Source organism: Microcaecilia unicolor, unplaced genomic scaffold (genome assembly GCF_901765095.1).
Source record: "Microcaecilia unicolor unplaced genomic scaffold, aMicUni1.1, whole genome shotgun sequence".
Taxonomy (NCBI): Eukaryota; Metazoa; Chordata; class Amphibia; order Gymnophiona; family Siphonopidae; genus Microcaecilia; species Microcaecilia unicolor.
This window is the reverse complement of record NW_021963042.1, coordinates 182,587-207,533: the sequence shown is the minus strand read 5'-3', so window position 1 is coordinate 207,533 and position 24,947 is coordinate 182,587. Positions and strand designations below refer to the sequence as shown.

The following is a 24,947-nucleotide window of genomic DNA, read 5'->3' as shown; positions in this document are numbered from 1 at the left end:
TCACCAGAGGCAATCCTGCAGACAACTTGTCTGTCTGCGTCCACCAGCTCAGCGCCTTGCGCACTGCTGGGTCCACGGGAAGGCGCACAGCATAATCCTCCGACATCGGAGTCCAGCGCAGCAGCAGAGATAGCTGTAGTGGTCTCATATGAGCCCTGGCCCAGGGCACTACTTCCATCGTGGCCGTCATAGAGCCCAACAGCTGCACGTAGTCCCAAGCCCGAATAGGAGAGGCTACTAGGAACTAGTCCACCTGAGCCTGAAGCTTGACAATCCGATTGTCTGGCAGGAACACTCTGCCCACTTGGGTGTCGAATCGAACTCCCAGATACACCAGGGACTGAGTCGGGCGCAGCTGGCTCTTCTTCCAGTTGATGATCCATCCCAGGGAGCTCAAAAGAGCAACTACCCGGTCCATAGCTTTGCCGCACTCTGCATAAGAGGGGGCTCGGATCAACCAGTCGTCCAGATAAGGATGGACTTGTACTCCTTCCTTTAGCAGGAAGGCCGCTATGACCCCCATTACTTTGGAAAAGGTCCGCGGAGCAGTAGCCAACCCGAAAGGGAGGGCTCTGAACTGGAAGTGTCGTCTCAGGACTGTAAAACGCAGAAAGCGTTGGAGAGGAGGCCAGATGGGAATATGCAGGTACGCTTCCTTGATGTCCAAGGAAGCCAAGAACTCTCCTGCCTTCACTGCCGCTATAACAGAGCGGAGAGTCTCCATGCGAAAGTGCCTCACTTTCCAGGCCCGATTGACCCCTTTGAGGTCGAGGATAGGCCGGACAGAACCTCCTTTCTTTGGAACCACAAAGTAAATGGAGTAACGTCCCTTGCCAATCTGATTTTTTGGCACCGGAACGACCGCACCCAGGCGGATCAGGTTGTCCAAGGTCTGCTGCACTACCACAGCTTGACCGGAGACTTGCAGGGAGAGAGTACAAACCCGTCTCTTAAGGGTTGGCAGAACTCTAGCTTGTAGCCGTCTCTGATGACTTCCAGCACCCACGCGTCTGAAGTTATAGTGGTCCACTCGCCCAGAAACGAGGACAGCCGTCCTCCAATCTGCACTGGGGCGTGGACCAAGGCCCCGTCATTGGGTACGAGACCCTGGGGGAGGACCGGAGGGAGCACCTCCGGGACGGCGGTCTCTGCGAAAGGAATGCTGCTTGGGGGAGAAATTCCTCTTGAAGGAAGAGGGGGCAGAGGAACCCGACTTGCCCGGGCGGTATGGAGGTATTGGGACGAGTACTAACCCGAGCCCTGACTTCTAGTAATTTCTTGCCCTTAGACGTGCCGAGATCGGTCACGATTTTGTCCAGCTCGACCCCAAAGAGCAGCTTGCCTTTAAAAGGCAATCTAGCCAGGCGGGATTTAGAGGCGTGGTCAGCAGACCAATGTTTCAGCCAAAGCCACCGCCGCGCAGAGACTGTCTGAGCCATGCCTTTAGCTGAAGCTCTCCAGACATCATACAGCAAGTCTGCCAAATAGGCTAAGCCCGATTCCAGGGCCGGCCAATCAGCCCTCAAGGAATGATCCGAGGGGGAAGCCCGCTGCACCATAGTCCGGCACGCCCTGGCCACATAGGAGCCGCAAACTGAGGCCTGCAAACTTAAAGCAGCTGCCTCCAAGGACGACCTTAAGGCCGCCTCCAATCTTCTGTCTTGGGCGTCCTTTAGGGCCGTGCCACCTTCCACCGGCAACGCCGTTTTCTTAGTCACCGCAGTGATTAAAGAATCCACGGTAGGCCACAGATAGGCCTCACGTTCACTCACAGCCAAAGGATAGAGGCGGGACATAGCCCTAGCCACTTTAAGGCTCGTTTCCGGGACATCCCATTGAGCCGCAATTAAGGTGTGCATGGCATCATGCACGTGGAAGGTTCTAGGCGGGCGCTTCGTCCCCAGCATAATGGCATAGCCAACAGGGGCTGAGGGAGAGACGTCCTCCGGAGAGGAAATCTTCAAAGTGTCCATGGCCTGTAACAACAGGTTGGGCAAATCCTCTGGGCTAAAAAGCCGCGCTGCAGAGGGGTCATCCGCTCCATCCGAGCGGGGATCTATCTCCTCCAAGGAATCCGCAAAGGATCGTTGGGAGACCTCAGACACGCTGCCCTCATCTACATCGGAGGAGACAAAAGTCCTCCAAGGCCTGGAAATCAACCCGAGGGCGTTTACCTCTGGGAACCTCAACCTCTTTATCAGAAGAGGGAGCAGGGGCAGCGTTTTGCATGAGGAAAGCCTGATGCAGCAGCAAAACAAACTCGGGGGAGAAACCCCCCAGACTGTGCACTTCCGCAGCCTGGGCAACAGCCCTAGACGCACTCTCAACCAGCGCTCGCAATAGCGGGGGAGAGACATGCTGCGCATCCAAAATGGCGTCCGGCGCGAAACTCCGTGAAGGAGCCGCGCGGGAAGAACGGCGCTTAACTTTAGCCGCTTTTGTGCCGTCGCCCAAATTAAGGGCGTTCATGGCATTAATGTCTCCAACCTCAAGGGCGGCCCCGAAGAAGCCGTCCGAGCCGCGTGGCCGGCCAAGATGGCGGAGGCGAGGAGCGGGGGATGGGCGTTTATGGCGGGAAAAAACCGCCACGCCGGAGGAACGACCGGGACATTCATCGGTCACTAAACTATCACCCATCAAGGGCGAATCAGGTTGTAAAACCCCCGCATCCCCTCTAGAAGCGCTCCAGCGATCCGGGGAACGACCCTTTGCGCCCTCGCCCTCCGACGCCATTGCCACGAGGAGAAGAATCGGGGAACCCCCTGCCCGCTATAAAAAGGTAAAATTACCTGCTTGCCGCTCCGAGCTGTAACGAACTGGTGTCCCAGTGAGTAGCTGCAATGAACGTTTAAAGAAACGTCGAATTAAACGCCTTTAAAGACGTTTAAAAATATTTTTTTTTTTTTTTTTTTAAACGGAGCCAGCGGGAGGGGGGAGAAAAGGAGGGACCTGGCACCACCAGGTTTGCACTTGCTCAAAAGAGCCCTCAACCCCAGGCCTCAACAAAACCTAAGGATTAGGCTTGGAGGCCTAGCCAGAGCTGCTGCTGTGTGTGACCACCACCTGCTGAGATAGAGAACATACTGAGGAGTTTCCGGCAGCACATGACCACATATAGGGAGGCAAAAGTTTGCTCTCTATCTCCACCTGCTGGTAGATGGACACAACCCACCAGTCTATGGATTGATCAGCTTGATGATATGGAATCTGGAGTTAGCGGTGGAGGAGAAGGGTGCAAATAAGAGAGATTTACCCAGTGAATGGAATTCCCGGGGAGGAGTGTAGGGAGAGATAAGAATGTAGAGGTACTGAGGAGCTGCAGAATGAATGCACTTGTAAGTCAATAAGAGGAGTTTGAACTGTATGTGGAAATGGATAGGGAGCCAATGAAGTGACTTGAGGAGAGGGCTAATATGAGCATAGCGACACTGGTGGAATAAGTCATGCAGCAGAATTTTGAAAGGATTGAAGGGGAGAGAGATGGCTTAGTGGGAGTCCTGTGAGAAGCAAGTTGCAATAGTCTAAGTGAGAGGTGATAAGAGTGTGGATAAGGGTTCTGGTAGTGTGCCCAGAAAGGAAAGGATGGATTTTGGTGATATTATAGAGAAAAATGACAGGTTTTAGTAGTCTGTTGAATATGTGCAAAGAAGGAGAAAGAGGAGTTGAAGATGACCCCAAGGTTACGAGCTGATGAGACAAGGAGGACGAGAGCATTAACCACAGAGATAGAGAATGGGAGAAGAAGAGAGGTTGGTTTAGGAGGAAAGACAAGAAGCTCAGTCTTGTTTCACGTTTAGTTTCAGATGGTGGTGAGACATCCAGGCAGCAATATCAGATAGGCAGGCTGATACTTTGGATTCCTACTGAAATTTCTGGTATGGCGAGGAAGATCTAGGAGTCATCGGCATAAAGGTGATAATGAAATCTATGAGATGAGAACAGAGTGCCAAGGGAAGAAGTACAGATGGAAAAAAGAAGAGGTCCCGGGACAGATCCCTGAGGTACACCAACCCTTCATCAGATTGTCAATAAGCAAATGTTGGTAAATGACACAGATGGCATCTACCAATATTTGCTTATTTCTGATCTGATGAAGAAGGCCTACCTTTGAAAGCTAATCAAAAAATGTATTAAGTTATGTCCAATAAAAAAGGTATCATCTTATTTTCTTTTCCATGTTTTATTTTGTTTTATTTCTACTGCAATTAGACAGGTAGTGAGCCTGATTGGGGGGAAAAAAAGGGCAGGAGGGTAGAGATGGCTGATAAGTAATGAAACGATTCTGCAATTCTGCTTGTCCAAACTAGCTATCCTGCTGGGAATGCTGCTCCAGACAGGAGTAAGCAGTGAAGGTGTGGACAGAAGACCACATAGCCGCCTTGCAAATGTCTTCAATAAAGGCATTGAATCACTATTAAATTATAAGGAACAAAGGTGGATTTTTTATTTACATGCGCTGCAACCCCACGGATTGAATTCAGAAATAGACTGGTGGTCGTTGATCTGATTGGGAGACGTAGATGTTGACGGCCCAATCAGAATGAGAAATGTTCAATCAGCTGTGACCTATTTAAATTGAAGCGGCTGCTCAGAACGCCGCAGCCATTTTTTCTTTTCTTTTCTATGGTGGTATGAAGGGCTACACTTTGAATTGGTAGGATCTCATTGCTTATGGATCGATAGGCTCTGAATTAATAAATAAGAAGAAGAACATAATTTTAATATATGCAATTTCTTTTCAGCATACCTCTTCCCTGAAGAAGAATATCGAAACCTGGCCATGTTGGCAGAGTTTTGCTCTGGGAGAAAAATGCTGCTGAATTGCAACTATAAAGCTAAGTTTTAAAATTTTGACTATAAGGAAGAATTGAATATAGAATTATTCAGAAGCATATATATATATATATATAGATAAAAAAAAGGAATTAAATAATAGAAAAAAACATTTCAATACGGGTGGATCAATGAGGATGTAAGTAACGCCAATGTACGGAAACAGCAGTTCCGAATAGCGGGAAGGTTTAAATCTGAAGATCCCCGTTTTGAAAGAAAAAATGAAAAAGTTGTTTTGATTTGAAGCACTGGGATACTACTATATGAATATTTCAAATTGGAAGTGTTTGGGAGGATTGTGATTATATTTGAATTAAGTCCCCACACTTGGAAGATATAGGTCTACTTAATTTGATAGTTCAATAAAGGCAGAGCAGAAATGGGCTACTGAAGCCGCCATGGTTCTCACATTGTGAGTGGTGTCCCGGCCATGAAGGGTCAAATCCAGCCTGAGCCTTTGTGTAGGAGATACAGTAAGCCAGCCAAATCAAGTTCGTTTGGTGATGGCTATCCCTAATCTGTTAGGGTTGAAGGACACAAAAAGCTGGGAGGACTTCCGATGAGGTTTTGTATGTTCTAGATAGTATGCTAGGGCACAAATGCAGTCAAATATATGCAATGCTGCTTCTCCAAGACTACAGTGTGGCTTAGGGAAAAATATAAGTAGTACAATGGATTGATTGAGATGGAACACTGATACCACTTTAGGAAGGAATTTGGGGTGGGTTCACAGTATAATCCTGTCATGGTAGAACCTGAGATAAGAAGGGTCTGCTACAAGGGCTTGAAGCTTGATGACTATTCTGGCAGAAGCAAGAGCTATTAAGAACACTACCTTATATGTAAGGAATTTCAGAGAACAGGAATGAAGTGGTTCAAATGGAGGTTTCATGAGAGCTGTAAGGATGACACCGAGATCTTACACCACCAGAGTAGATAGGTTTGGTATGAAACAAACCTTTCATGAATCTAACTATTAAGGGACGAATTGAAACTAGTTTATTATCAACTTTAGAATGAAAAGCAATGATAGCACTCAAATGCACTCTCAATGAGTTAGTTTTAAGGCCAGAATCCGAGAAGTGGAGGAGGGCTAGGAGTAACCAAGAGACTGCTTCAGAAAGGTTTAAGGAACGTAAATCTATGTTGTCAGGAACTAAGCCGTCAGGAATAGAGAGAATCAGATTTGACGTGGCCAGTAGGGAGCTATTAGAATCATGGTCTCGGTCTCAGTCTCAGCGCAGTTTGAGAACAGTTTTCCCTATGAGAGGTAGTAGGGGAAAAACATATAGAAGGTCTGTTCCCCAGTGAAGTAAAAAGGCGCCTGGGGCTGTATGGTTATAGTACATAAGTGCTGCCATACTGGGACAGACTGAAAGTCCATCAAGCCCAGTATCCTGTTTCCTACAGTGGGCAATCCAGGTCACAAGTACCTGGTAAGACCCCAAAACAGTACAATACATTTTATGCTGCTTATCCTAGAATACAGTGATAAAATAATATACAAACAAAAAATAAATGTTAACATTTTGTGTGTATTACTGTTCCCTGTCTAGAACTGTGGATAGATGAGGGTTACAAACATTTTAAACAAACTAATGGTCTCAGCAGATTTGTCCTGAGAAAGAAAATCTGTAAACTCTTCTACTGGCTTATGAAAAACTGGGAAGAAGCTATGTGTGAAGAGAGAAAAGCATTCTAAAATTCTTTTCTCCTAAGAAAATTCAATGTTCAGTCATTTCTCTCTAGGGGAACCAAAATGTGGGCCTTGGAAATAATTGAGAGTGGATTTGACCACCAGAATTGTGAGGAAGCTGTTACTTCTCAAATCCAAGAGCCTTCTGGACTCTGTACATGAAGTCTGTCTGTCTTATTAACAGAGTGCACAATGGAATGGGGGGGGGGGGGTCTCAATTTCATTTGTGTGTTCCTCAGAATTTTGTGAAGCGGCACCATTGTGCTTTCTTCAGGGGAGGGGTTGAGGAATTGGGAGAATATCTAACATCTCTGTCCCGGGAGCCTTTTCCATCTCTATCCTAAATGGAATGGTTTTAGTCATTTCTTCATTAAAATCTGTGATGGGAACATCTTCCAGAATGGACTTTCATTTTCTGTGTGGAGAAGAGAGGGGGTGAGGAAGAAATTAGTCCAGCCTTTTTGGAAGAACTCTACTAGTTCTTAATCTGAACTCCAGGAGTTGTCAAGCCTCCAACCCAGAAAAGTAAGAGAAAAATCTGGATCTGTGCCTGCTGGAGGCCTTTTTTTTTTTTTTGAGGCATGCCACCAAAAATACAGCTGCAGCAGGTAAATCAAATAACTCAATTTTCAAAAACAGAAGGCTTGGCAGGGACACAGCATCAAAACAAGGGTGACAAAGTAAATCCAGAAAAAGGACTAAGGCAGCCCTATGTTACGATGCAGTGTGGGAAACATGGAACATATGCAGAAAAAAAAATTGAGTACCACCCAGAAATGAAACACACATTTTTGTGCACAATTTCCCCAGGAATATATTGTAAGAGTATGAAATAATAATGGCCTCCCTTTAACATTTCCCAGTTCTTTCCCTCCGAGAGGCTTAAATGGTCCATCCCCTCCCCCACCACGCTATCTACTCCTTGTCTGTCTCTCCCCCAACTAGACTCTGTAGCTCCTTCTCTTATTCCATCCTCAACCCCATTACGCCCAGGCTCCTTCCTTCCAAGGCTCAAACTCTGCTCTGAATTTCTCTTCAGCTCTTTTCCTCCCCAAATTTAACTCCACTGCCCCCGCCAACCCTACTATTTATCCCATCACTTATGCTAGTTTTCGCCGTTTCCCCAGGCTCCACACTACTACGCATTTTCTTTCACTATAGCGCCACCTCCCCCTTCCCAGAATGATTCTCATCAGTTCTTTTGCTATCTTCAGCAACCTGTCTCCTCAGCATGATACCCTAAGCTCCAGACTGACCTCCTCCAGCTTTCTTTCTTCCTCCCCAAGTTTGAATTTCCTCCCCTCCAGCTCCCTCTCTACCTCTCCAGTTTTGACCCCATCCCCATTTATACCTCCACCTTCCCTGGCTGATACACCAGGTCTCTCTCCCAACAACAGGGTTCCTGCCCATACCATTGATGCTCTTCCTGCTGGCAGGCTCAACATGACTTGCTCCTAAAGGACAGCACAGCATTGCATAAATGATCTCCCTTCACAGCAGTCTTGACCTACCAAAAGCAATTATACTTTTCTTCCCAGTTAAACTGGATCATACCCCAAAGCACCGACATGCTCCTTCCCTTCATACTGGACCCCACTCCACTATTTTCTACAGGTTGATGTTGACTTGTGCATACTGTTACCCATTTCATTTTTCTTGTGCTGCTTCTTTTTCTTCTGTGTCCATGCGAACTGCAACAGTTTTTACTTTGGCTAGGCCACATGTACCACACAGCTATGCGTCTCCTTTTTGGGCCATTTAGAGCAATGTTGCACATTATGAGGTCAATTTTCAAATAAGACTTAGATGTTTGGTGTAGTGTTGGATGTCTAAGTCACGACTGAGTTTCATTTTAATTGCAGATGCACATATAAAGCTATGCGCACACTCCAGCAGATGGACAGTTTAATATGCGCACTCCAGTGATGGGGCCTACTATATACCAACTCTAGATAGGTGCACATACTGGACGCCTACACGTCTAGCACAGGGGTAGGCAACTCCGGTCCTCGAGAGCCACAGGCAGGTCAGGTTTTCAGGATATCCACAATGAATATGCATGAGATAGATTTGCATACCATGGAGGCAGTGCTTGCAAATCTATCTCCTGCATATTCATTGTGGATATCCCGAAAACCTGACCTGCCTGCGGCTCTTGAGGACCAGAGTTGCCTACCCCTGGTCTAGCATATACATTTGGGATGGAAATACTAAAACCACTTTGGGGCATAAATCACCCAAATATATATGCTAGATGTATAGGCGTCCAATACCTGTACCTATATGTCTAGAATAAGTATATATTATTGATGTACAGTGCCACTAAAAATATGCCTAATGTGTATACTGCAGCCAATTTTAGGCATCATCATCACTGGATGACCTATCTGGGTGCGTAAATTATGTACTAAAAGGGAATTCTGTAAAACTTCGGTGCCATGAAGTTGTTCATATTTTCCCCAGGACTACATAGTGCTTCCCCCCCCCCCCCCCCCCCCCAAACAAAAACATGTGTTAATCTCCTTAAATCCTTGGTGGGCTAGTAGCCCAAGAAGCTACCCCAAGCCCTAATCTTGAGAAAAACTTCATAAACTGAATTACCCTTACCCCTTCCTCCTGCAAGCACCATGTCGAAAGGTCTATCAGACACAATCTCAGCTTCTTTGATAATAGCCATTAACAGCCAGGCCTAGCACACTGTACTTCAGTTCTGAACATGTGTTTGGTAGAGGGTTAGACTCCACAAGAATTTACTACGAGAGTGAAACCTCAGAATATTAGGCCACATAAAGGGATCTCTTACGAAAGATGGGCCTCTCCAAAGTAAATATAACCTAGAAAGTGAGAAAATGGATTTCAAGGCAGCACACGAATCTATAACCTTGGTCATTTTCTTCCATTTATTTTTGAAGAGACTCTTCCCTGTAGTTGAGAAATCACTGAGGTGGTCTTGGATTCTTTGCAGAACACCCATCAATCATATCCTATATAATAAAACACACCTCCAACATTCTGAAGCTGACTGCATGGCTGAGGCATTCCTGCTCTCTGTATCCATTTCCTGAATTGACATCACATACTTCCGGGTTCGTCACAAGCAGAAGTGACCAACCACACGAGGTTTCTCGGCTTCAGAATGTTGGAGGTGCATTCTATTAAATAAGATTGGTCAGTTCCTTGAAGCACAGCCAGAGCTCAGCATCCTGCACAGTAACACTCAGACACCAGAGAGAGAGCGAGGGGGGGGGGGGCCTGACACCAGAGAGAGAGAGCGAGGGGGGGCCTGACACCAGAGAGAGGGAGGGAGGGAAGGGAGGTATCTCTGTCACACACACACTCTGTCTCTCACACACTCTCTCTCACAGTCAATGTCTTTCTCTCTCTCTCACACACTATGTCTCACACTGTATCACATTCACTCTCAATGTGTCACACAGTCAACTCACACACTCTCTTGGTCTCATACACTCACAGTTTCACAGAGAGTCTGTGTCTCACACACTCTCTCGCACACACTGTATTTGTGTGAAACACTCTCACTCACACACTGTGTCTCTCATACGCACTTGCACACACTCATTCTCACACACACACTCTCTCTCACAGACACACTCGCACCCAGACTCACTCTCTCTCTCACACACACTCACACATTCACTCTCTCTCTCTCTCTCACACACAGTCACTCTCACATACACTCTCTCAAACATACACACTCCGAGGAAAACCTTGCTAGCGCCCGTTTCATTTGTGTCAGAAACGGGCCTTTTTTTACTAGTTAAAAATAAAAGGTTAGTAAATGTTAGGCTGTTATACCTTTTGACAAAATCAGCATGCCAGTGAAAATTGATCCCAGATACAGTTTTTCTGGCCATAAATCACACATATTAACAATGCTTGTATCTAATAATTCCTGAGTTATATGCCATGGGACAAGGAGAATTATGTATCATGTTTATTGTATAAACTCCAAAATCTTTGTTTTTTTGTAGGTGTAACTCATACAGTCGCTATAAATGAAGAATACGATAGAAGAAATTAGTCTCGAACTCTTACCTCCCTGTTTACTAAGCTGTGCTAGCAGCTGCCGCGTGAATGGGCTGTGTCAGCATTAGTGTGCGGCTTAAAAAACAGGAGGGTTAGTTTATCAGAGCTTTGTTTTTCAGAAAGTTGCTTAGTTTCCACTATGTAAAGTAGGTTCATTTTTAATTTGAACTTAGGAAACTTGTTTTGGTGTTTTATCATGTTTAAACTCAAATCAAAGGACATACAGTTGAACAGGAACACACTGTATAACTTTATAGATTTATGATAAGTGTAATAAAAATACCCATTTTGCAAATGACAAGTTGCCCTATAATTTTCAGACTTATGCTTCAAATTCATAGCTTTTATTGTACTTGGTTTATGAGTTTAATTTTTCTCATTTATTTTCTTGATAACAGCTTAAATTCACCCAAGAATTACTGTACACAAGGTACAAAGGAGTTCAATTTTTACAGCACTTAACATTTCTGGACAAAAAAATGTTTAACTCACCTCAAAGAATATTTGGAATGCTTGATGTGGAAAGGCTCTCTGGGACTTATAAACTTCAGCTGTAATTTAACATTAAATGCTTTAAAAACTGCATGCAAAGCACACAAATTAGTACAAACAAGCTCACATTCCTTTTCCTGCTTCCCTTCCCTCTCACCTTATTTGTAGGTTGGGGAGCTATTAGTAACAAACAAAACAAAATGTTAATTATGAGTGAGGATCGAGAAAATCCATTTTAATTTGATCTGCATTTCTTATACAGGAATTTAAGAGCTGTATATAATGCAGAAATTCAAAAGGTACACATGCATAGGCATTAAAATTTCAAAATGATTTGGGATGCTGAACACAATATAAAGTTACCCCTTCCTGGAAAGAGCCTGCTTAATATTGGAGGTAATCAGCACCCAATGGAACCTCATAAGATGGTTCCTATAGTTATAATCACCATGTATTAGAGCTACTAGGCCACAGGAATATATGGGCGTCTCTAGCGTTTAGCACACACTAAAAATGCTACTGCGCCTTTGTAAAAGGACCCCTGAATGCCAGTTAGTTTGAACTCTCTCGTGAGTAAAATGAATGGAAAACACTGCTCAAACAGAGAACAGTGAAGTTTCAGAAATCCAGTGGATTGCAGGATCCGAAGCAGCATGTGTTTATTAGAGATAGGTCTTCTCAGATACACCTGATTTCTTTTTTCCACAACGTGACCAGAGAAATAAGATTGAGGAACAGTGCTAGATCTGGTATACTTAGATTTCAAGCAAAACCTTTCACAAGGTTCTGCATAGGTGACTTATAAATAGTATGCCCTTGATACGAGTCCTAAAGTGACTGGGCTAGAAACTGGTTACGTGGGATGCAACAAAGGGTAATAGTAAATGGAGTTTAGTGTGAAGATAAGAGTGTTACCAGTGGTGTGCCACAGGAATTGGGCCTTGATCTTATTCTTTTCAATATTTTTATACTTCAGAAAGGCTGTCAGGTAAGGTTGCTTCTTTCTGTCAGTGGCATGGCCCAAGTCCAATTTTGGGTGGGCCTGAGCTCAAAGTGGGAGGGCACAACATTTTCTCTCAGTCTCCATCCTCCCCCCTCACACACACACTCCCCATCCCTTCCCCCTCACCTCCCAACTCAAAATATAAATACTTTAGCTAATGAGGATCACCAAGGTCTGACAGCTAAAGACTTCCTCCAATGGCAGGCAGAACTCCATTTTACCAAACTTAGCAGACAGCAGAAACATCCATGAGCCACTGATACCAGCACCTCACGCATGCTTAGTTGATGGTGACTCAAGGATGCTGCCACCAACTGCAGAGCTTGGTAGAAGAGAGCTCTGGCCGCCTTTGGAGGAGGTCCTCAGCTGGCGATGCTTGGGGATCCCCACCAGCTACAGCAACGGTTAGGGGCCAGTGTTAGACATTCTAGGGCCCAGGTCAGAAAAAGGAGGGTGGCTCCCCCGGATCCCCCTTTGATCTTCCCACCTGTCAGTACTATCCTTCTCTGTGAAATAGTAATAATAAAAAAAAAAGGTAAGTGTATTTTTTTATAATATACCACTGCATTCTACAAAGCAAAAGGAGCAAGTTCCCACATGCCATCTTTTTTTTTTTTTTTTTTAACTTTTGATGTAGGCACAGGGTGAAAAAAAAAAAAAAAATTGTAAATGCTCCCAGGTTTCAATCTAATTCATGTTTAATGTGGGATAAAATGCCATAAATAAGTAAATAAATAGATAGAAACTCTGAATGTTGAGCACCTAATTCTCATAACATGATGTCTGTTTAGTGGCCCTTTCCCAGGAGAGAAAAAAAAAATCTGTGCACAAATATAATAGTACTATGGTGTCCCTTTAACCAACCCCTCCAAATGACACAGATATTACCTTGATTTATTTTTGAACAGTATGTTGCCCTCCCTACCCAACTACCTATTCTAGACCTCTTCCCTGCTCCCCCAAGCCGCAGGGTCCCTCCTGGCACCCTTCTGAAGCCACCCTGGTGGTCTAGTGGAGTCTTTGGGGCAGGAAAGATCCCCAGTCTTTTCTGCCCGCTGCCGGCGCTGACCCTCTAGCTACCGCATCTTCTTTAAAAATGGCTGCTGAGACTTCCAGTGGCAGCCTTGCAAGACTTCAGTGGAAGTCTCACAAGACCGCTGCTGGAAGTCTCAGCAGCCATTTTTAAAGAGTGATGTGGCAACAGAGGGATCAGCTCCGGCGGCGGGCAGGAACAACTGGAGATCTTTCCTGCCCCGAAGACTCCACTACACCACCAGGGTGGCTTTGGGTAGATACCGGGAGGGTACCCTGCAGCTCAGGGGAGGGGAGGCAAGGAGTCAGAATGCAGCAATGGCGGAGAGCAGGAGGGAGCGCTGTGGGGCCCCTGGAGGCGTGGGACCCTGTGCGACCGCTTCTATTGCCCCTGCCTAAGACCGGCCCTGTCACTTATATATACGCCAGATCTAACACACAGCATTCCATAATATATAGAAAGATTTAAATTGTTCAAGTATAGTTTTACAATGAATACTGTTTTTCTTCCATTCCCCCCTTTCCCCTGAGATGCAATGAGCATTTAAAAACACAGGAACTGTGTGCTATAAAACTATCATATAGTTCCGGTGGAGCTGCCGGCCAAGATGGCCGCCGCACAATAAGCTCCTGCAGTCGAAGATCGGGGATCCCACCAGAACACGGGTTTTCTCCCCTAAAACACAGAACTGCTATTGCCCCCTGTTGAGGAAAGACTCCTAATTCCGAAAATGCACCGCGAAGTTTGAAACGAGCAGATGGCACAGAGTAATCCAGCGTACCCGCGCGCACCCGCCTCCGTGAAGAGCCGCGATCAGTGTGAGACGGAGAGAGCCCTAAGGCGGAGACCAACCACAGGCCAGAAGTAAGCGGGGAAAAGACACAGGCTGGCAGTTGAAGCGGCGGGACCTGGAGCGGGTAACTAGACCGGCAATACAAGCGGACGGAGGGTGTGGCGGCAAGCGGGAGAGAGAGAACAGGAAACGCGGAGCAGGGGGCAAGGAAACGATTAAGTTCAGCCTGAGGGACTGGTGTTGGCCACGAGGCTACTGCACACGGGGAGACGAACAAAAATCTCCAGCTGCTGCTTCTGGTAAGCACATCAGAACGTTTAACAAGGAGGAAGAACCCTTTAAGATAGAGTGGAGTAATATGAAGCTGCGCAGGGGTTTATCAAAATGCAGAGCCTTCGGTAACATGATTAAAGCGGTCTGAGCCTTGGCAGTCACCCAGAAGCAGATTTGAACAGCATTCACACAGCACGCAGTTTGCTCAGCAGCGGGGGAGCAGACCATTAATCCTAATAGGCAGACAAGAGAATAATTGCCCCCAGAACTTTTGTATGGCGACTAGAAGCTCCAGGAAAGAGCTAGATAAAAACAAGAGTGGGGGAACAAAAATAGCGGGGAAAAATTCGCCACCGTCACCATCAGTGAGCTCTGCCTGGGCTTCAGAAATTGTTGCAGAGGTGAAAATGGCAGTGGAGGATACCATGAACCACAAGTTACAGCAAATTATTGATAAGCTTGATGGCATGGATCAAAGATTCACCACTTTTACTACTGAGCTCCAGGAAGTCCAGCAGCGACTAGGAGATGTGGAAAACTCTTCACAAGAAGCTTCAAAGTCTATAGAGCACCTCCAAAAAACGGTTTCAATGTTAGAAGATAAAGTAGACGATTTGGAGAATCGCTCTCGCAGAAATAATCTCCGATTGGTAGGAATACCAGAATCAATACAGGAAGCGGAACTGAGAGGCTTTTTGGAGCCTTGGCTTGCTAAGATCCTACCTAATCAGAGCACGACAGGACCGCTGAAGATAGAAAGAGCGCATCGCCTGGGACCGAGAAAGGAGACCAACACCCGCCCTAGAGTGGTTATTTTGCGATTGCTCAACTACCAACATAAGATGGATGTTTTAGCAGCTCTCCGGAAGGGAGAAATGTTGGAGGTGGATGGACACAAGATACTATGTTTTCAAGACTATTCTACTAAAGTATCCCTCCAGCGTAAGCAATTTTCGCAAGTATGTGGGCGACTTCACAAAATGCAGATAAGATTCAGTTTATTATATCCGGCAAAACTCAGAATCCAGCACAATGAAACAGTAAGATTTTGTGACACTGTAGAAGCCGCTCAGGCATGGGTGGAGCGATTAGAGGAGGACAGACCAAGAGCATCAAGAAAAACATGAACAATGCCCAAGAGAGACAACAGAGAGATTGATGCAGATGCTGGAAGAGAAGTGGAAGAAACCAGAAGACTTGTGAATACAAGTGGTTGAGTTTAACAGTTCTGAAATTGTGTTTGCTGTTTATGATGATTGCATGGTTGACGAGGTGGGAGAAAAGAGAAATATTTACTGTCAGTGAGGGTGGGATCCCGGATTGGAGACACGGAAGTAGGGCACTAAAGGTGCCGTTAAGAGATGGGGAGATTGGGTAGACAGGGGAAGGGTGGGGGAGGGAGGGAAGGGGGGATGAGGGGTACATGGGAAAGCAGGAAATTCATGGTTATAGTGGAGAAGGAAAACATAGGCAACATACTAGGAGTCTTACGAGGAGTGTATGTCAGTGGAACCTTGTTTAATTATAGGTGGTGGGGGTATAGGCTGGGATGCCCCCCATACCCACTTAGAGCAGATATCATGATCAAAGCCTTTGTGATGCTTGACAATACGTAATGGTTTTTAAAGTGGTAACGTGGAATGTGGGGGGTATTTCCTCGCCGATTAAACGGCAGAAAATACTTCAAGCACTTCATAAGCAACAGACATCAATTGCACTACTTCAGGAAACACATCTAACAGCCAAAGAGCATGAGAAACTCTGTCGATGGTGGGTGGGTTCATATTATGAATCTCCAGCGCAGGCGAAAAAAGCAGGGGTTATAATTTTAATTAAGAAAGGGGTCCAAGTCATAACACATAAGACTATCGCGGACAAGGAAGGCAGATATGTATTGGCACACTTAACAATAGAGCGGCAACTAGTAGTTATATGTAATGTGTATGCTCCCAATACGTACAATAAGACGTTTTACAAAAAACTTTTACATTACTTAACAAGCTTTGAGGGAATTCCTATGCTGATAGGAGGGGATTTCAATGAAGTTGGAGACCCTACATTGGATAGATCTCAAGGGGGCAAAAAAAGATCAAGTGCGGAATCTAGAGGAATAGGTATGTTGAGCGAAGTCCTAGACCTGGTGGATGTGTGGCGCACTCTGCACCCCTTAGAGCGTGATTACACTCATTTATCTTGTGCGCATGCCACCATGTCACGGATTGATTATATTTTTATTTCTCGTTCACTATTCACAAAAATTAGGGAGGCAGAAATAGGTCCCATTACAATCTCAGATCATGCAATGGTGAAAGTCATATGGGACATACTAGAGAGAAGCCCTGGTCAGTTCCAATGGAAATTCCCTCTCCGGCTCTATGGGAATTCATACTAAATAAATACAAACAGTTTCAAGACACTAATCAGGAACACATGGCAACCCCAATACTCTACTGGGATACAGCTAAGGCTGTACTTCGGGGTGAGATCATTGCGTATACAAGTTATCAGAAGCGGACACGGGAGAGGGATCTGTTTAGGTTAGAAAAGGAAATAACGCGGACACGGCATGAGTATGGGCGCCAACATGACGTTACATTAAAAGCTAAACTTCTAGAATTGCAGCAAACCTTAAATGAGAGACTCCACAATAAGGCCCAATGGAACCATGCGTACTATAGATATCATCTATACAAGTATGCAAATAAAAGCGGAAGTATGTTGGCCAGGTTGGCAAATCCTAGACAGGGCAATTATAAAATAAACACCCTGTATTCCTCAAAAGGAACTTTAGAAAATAAAGATGTTCTTATTAATAAAATCATGCAAGAATATTATCAGAAGCTGTATGCTATTCCAGATCCACCCCCGATGGACAGTGAGATCTATTTGGCGGGGCAAGAGCTTCCGCAAATAAATACAAAAAATCTAGAAATGCTAAACGCACCCATAACGGCAGATGAGGTGTCATGGGCTATACAGCAAGGACCATTGGGGAAGGCCCCGGGCCCGGATGGCTATAGAGGGGAACTTTACAAAATACTGAAAGATGAAGTTGTAGCACCCCTGACTTCAATGTTTAATGTCATAGTGCAGAAGAAGCAAATGCCTATTTCTTTACGAACAGCGCAGATAATAGTACTCCCCAAACCAGGTCGGGATGCACAGAAACCTGAATCTTACAGACCAATATCATTATTAAATTATGAAGCTAAACTATTCGCTAAAGTTTTAGCAAACCGCCTTTCTCGAATACTGCCAGATGTCATTGAGGAATCACAGGTGGGATTTGTATAGGGCAGGACGAACACTAAAAATGTGAGGAAGATATTGGTCACCTTGGAGGCGGTGTCTACGCAAGCCACTCCATCGATGTTAGTCAGTTTTGACGCCGAAAAGGCGTTCGATAGGGTGGTTTGGGATTTTTTATTCAATACTTTAGATGCTTATGGTATACGAGGGTTTTTCCAGGAGGCGGTCCGTGCATTATACTATCTCCCACAAGCCCAGGTGTGGGTAAATGGAATCTTGTCACCTCCCTTTGCTATACACAGGGAGACTAGACAGGGATGCCCCCTGTCACCTCTACTGTTTGTATTAACACTAGACCCACTGATTAGAGACATCCAACAGACGCCTGACGTACAAGGGGTACGGATCGGAACAGAAATGTTTAAACTAGCAGCCTTCGCTGATGACTTGCTGGTACATGTAATCCACCCTGAAACATCAATGACGGCTCTCTTAGAATGTATGACAGAGTATGGTGATTTCTCTGGCTTTAAGCTAAATTTGGAGAAGTCTGAAGTCTTACAGAGGGAGGGAGACCAAATTGGAGCTTGGCGAGAACAGATCCCACTGAAATGGGCGGAGGAGTCCTTTAGATATTTAGGAATACGGCTGGCGATGGACACTAATATACTTTATAAAATTAATATAGAAAAGCTGTTACAGGACACCAGATGTTCTCTTGAGAGATGGAGCCATCTACCCATCTCGCTAATGGGCAGAATAAATTTATTTAAAATGATCATATTCCCCGAGATTGCTTTATATTTTACAGGTGTTGCCAATACATATACTTGGTAAAGATCTATACAAGCTGAACAGGATGTGTCGGAAATTTTTGTGGGGGGGTGGTGGGGGAGGAAGTCTAAATTACGATTTCAATATCTGTATGATGGATGGGCACAGGGAGGGTTAGGATTCCCTTGTATTAAACGATACAATCAGGCGTGTCTTCTGAGACACCTCAGGGATTGGCTACTTAACACGAATCAACATACGCCACTTAGCTGGGAACGTACATTATTTAGACCTTGGCACTTGAATTTCCTTCTGCAGGCTAAAACAAAGAGTTTGCCACCTGTGTGCAGGAAAAGTATATTGTTGCAACCACTGCGACACATTTGGCAATTTCTCATGCGATCCTGGAGACAAGATCCCAATATAAGTGATCAACTCCCGTTGAGAGGGAACAGAGATTTCCCCCCGGGATTAGAGAAAGGGATATTTGAAAGATGGTCAGAATTGGGAATCACTTTGCTTGAACATTTGAGGAACGAAGAGGGGGGACTGTATGGATTCCAGGACCTGCAGCAGAGGTTTTCACTTACCAATAAAGATTACTATACATATAGACAATTACATCATTATTGGTTTAGTTTGGATCAAGCAGCTCTGGATACGAGGTTAGGTCAAAGGTTGCGCGACTTCATGAGGGGGGGATGCACACGGACAGGTGTCAATATCGAGCTTACACGGAGTTTTAATGACGCTCAGTCCACCTCGAGCATATGAGAAGCTTAAAGACACATGGAGTAAAGATTTGGGGTATGAGCTGAAGGGAATAAATTTTGATAAATTGATCAAAGATATACCCAAACATGTAGGTGGGGCGGAGCTGCAGGAGAGTCAATATAGGATCATACATCAGGGATACATAACACAATCACAGGCAGCAAGGGCTGGTTGGATATCTGATGCCCAATGCCCTAAGTGTGGCAGAGAGAGGAATACCTTTATGCATGCATTCTGGAGATGTGATAAAATTAAATTATATTGGAAAGCAATACAGAACTACCTTGAAAAATTATCGGGGCAAAGGATGTTCCCCTCCTGGAGAGGAGTACTTTTGAATAAAAATAATGCATATGGAATTTCAAATACAAATTTGGAGTTACTTTTCTGTAAGGCATACGCAGCGGGGAAGAAATGTATACTTAGGCACTGGATACAGGCGGAACCACCTTCAGTGGTTCTGGAGGAATAGATTCCATGAACTAATGCTCTGGGAGGCCAGATCGGCCTTTAGCAGCCCAAAGAGAAGAAAGCATTTTATAACTATATGGAATCCATATTTGCAAAATATCTCTCATAAAGCAAGAAGTGCGGTACTCAATAATTTGGGTAAACCCTAACTTGAGAAAAACTCAGTCGACATATACTCCTTGTGTTATTTAGGTAAAGTCTGGAGTTAGATTTTGAAGGATGATACCATGAAGTAAGAAGTTCAGAGTAGAGGCTATGGGGGGGGGGGGGGGGGGGGGGGGGGGGGTGGCTGAAGGGGAGTTAATGGTATAAAAATTGATGAAAATTGATGAAACAGTTAAGATGTATATAAATGCATAAGCTGTATTATGATTCTAGAATGTTTGTCTTCTATAACTCTTTCAAATGTTTGATCATCAATAAAAATTGTTTAAACATACAGAAAAAAAAAAAAACTATCATATAAACACAATGATCAAACTGGTATTTATTAAAACATATCCAACTATGTAAAGATGTCTGCATCTTACCATGTGTGTACTGAAAGAGCTATTTTGCAAATTGACTTTCATCATACTACATTCCCCAATTTTGGTTGGAGGAAAGGAACATACGTCTTCTGGAGCATGCACTCCTCTGTCAGCTACATCCTTTTGACTGAAACAAAAAAGAAATTGTTTTGTTATAATACACTACTATACAGAACAGATGTAAATGGTTGAATATAAGCAGTCCTGGCACAAACCACCAATTTGTAAGATGAAAGACTAGGAAAGATTAAATTTTGGTTTGTTTCAAAATTTGTACATTCATGGCCCTAAAATTGCAAAGAATTAAGTGAAAAATCATATACAGAAAAGGACTGGTTCATATGGCAACTAAAATAACCATCTTTAACAAGATCATTGTTCTCTCTGTTCTCAATAGCTGCCTCAAGATATTTTTCAGGCTTTGAAGAAAACTCAAACACAATATACTATATAGTACATAAAAATTAAACAAGGCCTTGCCAGAATCTTACGGAAGAAGCCCAAGATGCTCTCTCTACTGCTTACACCATGGCGGCTCAGCAGAAGGTGCCTCTCTCCTTTTATCATACCCTTCTTAAAGACAGTGCAGAGGAGATCAATTATATGGTCACTGTACAGTTTTGGTCCCAGGATCTGCCAGGCATTATATTTTGAGTGTCTTGTTCCAGGACTCTGTTGCACACTGGGAGCTCCAATATAAATTTATGACTGTACATTTCTCCTAAGAGCTCGCCTGGCTGGTTTTGCAGCTACAGATTGTTGCCCCAAATGTTCTGTTGCAGGGGCTTCTATGGAACATCTGATCTGGATGTGTCCTTGAGTCTCATGCTTTTAGAAGTGTCTCAATGACCGGATTTCTGCTTTCTGGCTCTGTAAAATACATATGGATCCTCAACTATTCTTCTCCTGTGCCTCACAGCTTCAAAGGTTTTCTTCATAGGACAATACTATTGGCTAAAAAAAGTGATTCTTGACTTTGCTTCCTCTGAGGGCCACCAGTTTCAGCACATCTGGGAACCTTTTTGGTCTACTCTTCCTAAATGAGCCCACACAGTTGGTTTCTCAACATCTAAAACAATATGAGTTTAAACTGAACAGCAGGTGCTAATCTCAAGAGTGGGGAGTTGGGGGGTGGGTATTATGCCTGCAGGTACTGCTTTGAGCTGTTTTTTCAGGATTCTTGAACAACAGAACATTACAAGTTGGCATGGGTGTCTCTTGGCTTCTTGGTCAATGTCCCAATGAGCTCACCAGGGTTCACCTTTATCCATTACTATCCATATGCCAATGATATTCCATTGTTTTTTTTTCCCTTGGACTACTCTTCAAGATACATACAACTATGTATAGATCCTTTTAATGAAACAGAGTTGGACACATGATCATTTTCAGAAATTAAATCCTGAGAAAACAAAGATCTTATGGGCAGGCGGTTGAAATACTGAGTAACCTCATACTAACTCAAGTTTATTAGGATTTAATGCACCTTTGTTTAGTGAATCAAAGATCTTAAGAGGTGATTTTTAATTCTAAATTAAGTATGGAATCTAATGTATTAATTCTTGTGAAGAAACTCTTCTATAAATTGAAACTAGTTATCACATCATATATTTGAACATTACACAATTGCAGATAATTGCTCAATCGACTGTTGTGAACCACTTTGACTACTGCAATATTAACTTTATGAAATACATTTATGTAGGTTACAGATTTTACAAAGCATAGCTGAAAATTTGATTTTTAGGGGGTGCTAGAGTGGTCAGGGCCTCCCCTTTCTTGGCTGACTGACTCCCGGTGAACACCCAGATTATTTTTAAATAATTGTTGTTTGCCTTTAAAATAATATACGGGTTGGATTCAGTGTACCTTAGTTCTTATGCTTCTTTATGTATTCCACAAAGGCTACTGTGTTCAGCTGAAGAAATTTACTTTAAGTATACTTGCTACAAAACATTTAAATTGTAAGAAATTAGAAATAAAAGTATTTCAGAGAAGGGCTCAGCGGCTTGGAATTCTCTACACCTAGAACTGAAATTTATCCTCCGGGATTTTGGACATGTCTCGAAGACAGTCATTCTGTAAATTTGTATCTACCTAGCTGATTTATAGTTAAGTACCTATAAGTATTGCCATACTGGGAAAGACCAAAGGTCCATCAAGCCCAGCATCCTGTTTCCAATCCAGGTCACAAATACCTGGCAAGATCCCAAAAAAAGTACAAAACATTCTATATTGCTTATCTCAGAAATAGTGGATTTTCCCCAAGTCCATTTAATAATGGTCTATGGACTTTTTCTTTAAGAAGCCGTCCAAATCTTTTTAAAACTCAGCTAAGCTAGCCGCCTTTACCACATTCTCTGGCAATGAAGTCCAGAGTTTAATTACACACTGACTGAAGAAACATTTTCTCCAATTCATTTTAAATTTACTACATTGTAGCTTCATCGCATGCCCCCTAGTCCTAGTATTTTTGGAAAGCGTAAACAGACGCTTCACATCTACCCATTCCACTCCACTCATTATTTTATAGTTGGTAAGCTAAATGATCTCATTGTATGTTTAAATATAAGATTGTTATGTAATATAGGTTATTCTGATGTTAACTACATGGATCTTACTGTTTAGGCTTGCATGTAATCTGCCTTCAACTGTTCTTGGTAAAGTGGAATATAAACACTCAAATTCATTGTGGAGACACTAGAAGAAACAGACAATACTTTGCATGGAGATGTTTCTTTCAAAAACATACTAAAAATTTTAGGTTGACACTCTTGGGAGTCAAAACTAAAATGTGTATCATCCTGTAACTGTAACAAAAAAAAACCACCACCTCTATTAGCTGCAAAAACATTTCTAAATATACTTGCAGAACTATGGAATCTTTTTGCCAGAACATCTTTGATTCCCTTGACAGAATGCAAAAGTCCAAAACAGTCAATCAAGTTCGCCCAGCTGCATACAGAAATTCACATACAGAACCCAACACCCATCCTTAAATCTAGGATATATCCCATAACTTCTTCACTTTTAGTTTGCATTTCCATGTGAAACCCATCATTAGTATGGCATTTTTCTCTCTACTGTATCTACCGTCTCTCACTGAGGGCTGTATCCAATCCCTTCTTCAGTGAAGACTGAACAGAAGTTGCCTAGCATTTCTGCATTTTCATTGTTGTCCTTCATATATCCTCTTATTTATTTAAAACCTTTATAGGTGGAGAAAAGTAAAGATGGCGCCAGGAGAGGATGCAGTGGTATAAGCTCCATTTGGTCAGTACTGCTGCTTGAAAGACTGGCTCTGATGGGGAAGTGGAAGGGCAAGTCATACACCATTCCTACTGAGGATGGTGCTTGAGCCCTCCCAAGTTAGACTCTTGACCAATTTGTGTTTTCTGCATTGGAAGAAGCACACTATAGCGGAGAGCATGTGCTTGCTGAGGGGAGAAGGGAATATTCCTTAAGATTTGTGGACTTTCCTAAGTCTCCTTTTTTGTCACCTGTTGAGATGGTTAAGACGTATTTTTGGGAGGTTTTGCAAACATGTGGATAAAGGTGAGCCGGTTCATATTGTGTATCTCAATTTTCAAAATACATTTGACAAGTACCTCATGAAAGACTCCAGACAAAATTGGAGAGTCATGGGATAGGAGGTAGTTTTCTAGTGTGGATTAAAAACTTGTTAAAAGTTAAAAAACTGAATATGGGGCCCTATTTTAGACACATTATCTCAGAGAGGCCGGAGCCCAATTCTTAACACGCTATGATTATTATTATTATTTATTGCATTTGTACCCCACATTATCCCACCTTTTTGCAGGCTCAATGTGGCTTACAGAGAGTTGTTATGATGCAAGGTCATTATATGATTTTAAATACATAAGCTGAAAGTAAATGATTTAGATGCAAGGTCATTATATGATTTTAAATACATAAGCTGGAAGTAGATGAATTAGATACAAGGTGCTAGAAAGGTGTTGTGCGAGGTGTTTTTGATGCATCCGAGTGATTTGAGGAATAAATTATTAAGGATGTCTTTCGTAGGCTTTGTTGAAGAGGTGTGTCTTCAAAGATTTGCAAAAGCTGGTTAGATTGTCCATATTTTTCAGGGTCATGGGTAGTGCGTTCCAGATCTGTGTGCTTTTATACGCAAAAGTAGTAGCATATGACTGTTTGTATTTAATTCCTTTGCAGCTGGGGAAGTTTAGATTGAGGAATTTGCGGGCCGATCTTTTGTTTTTTGGGCCGATGCGATTGTTAAGTTCTGGAACACATATATGGTTCACTAATTACATAGATGCAGTCAAAGGAAATTCGGGGTAATGGGGGGGGGGGGGTGGGGAGAGACACTGATAAGGGAGGTGGGAAGTTATGCTGATAGGGAAGGTCAACTCAAAGCAAAAACCTTATAAAGTTTCAATGAACAGTGGTCAAAAAAAGGGAAGTTATTAGATCTATGTCATGATTGGGGTAATATAATTTTGATATACTGTATAGGTGCTCCTGTAGTTAGCACTTATACCAGAAAATATTGGAAAGTACCTATGGGGGGGGGGGGGGGAATGTTAAAAGATTGATGAAGGAAAGTAGCAAATTGATGGTTTTAAGAGCTTTTTCACTCTTGACTTACTGTACATTTTGCTTGTTAAATGTGTTTCTCTGAAAGTTCATCAATAAAAAATGTTGAAGCTAAAAGTTAAAAAACTGAGTAGGGTTAAATTGTCAGTATTTTCAATGGAGAAGGGTAGATAGTAGGGTTCACCAGGGGTCTGTGCTGGAACTTATGTTTTTTAACATATTTATAAATGCCCTAGAGATAGAAGTAACTAGTGAGGTAATTAAACTTGTTGATAACACAAAGTTATTCAACGTGGTTAAATCGCAAGAGGATTGTGAAAAATTACAAGAGGCCAAGACTGGGCATCCAAATGGCAAATCACATTTAATGTGAGAAAGTGCGAAGTGATGCATGTTGGAAA

At 43.4% G+C, this 24,947-nt stretch overlaps 1 protein-coding gene across 1 annotated transcript in view; it reads right to left on the bottom strand.

Moving 5' to 3' along the window:
* Positions 1-24,947, bottom strand: part of LOC115458823 (centrosomal protein of 192 kDa-like) — a gene marked incomplete at its 5' end in the record, with an annotated part of 210,090 nt that overhangs the window by 9,219 nt on the left and 175,924 nt on the right. The window contains 2 exons of the mRNA XM_030188637.1: positions 11,069-11,127; positions 19,969-20,095. Of these exons, the coding sequence (XP_030044497.1) occupies positions 11,069-11,127; positions 19,969-20,095 (186 nt within the window). The remainder of the gene's footprint in view (positions 1-11,068; positions 11,128-19,968; positions 20,096-24,947) is intronic.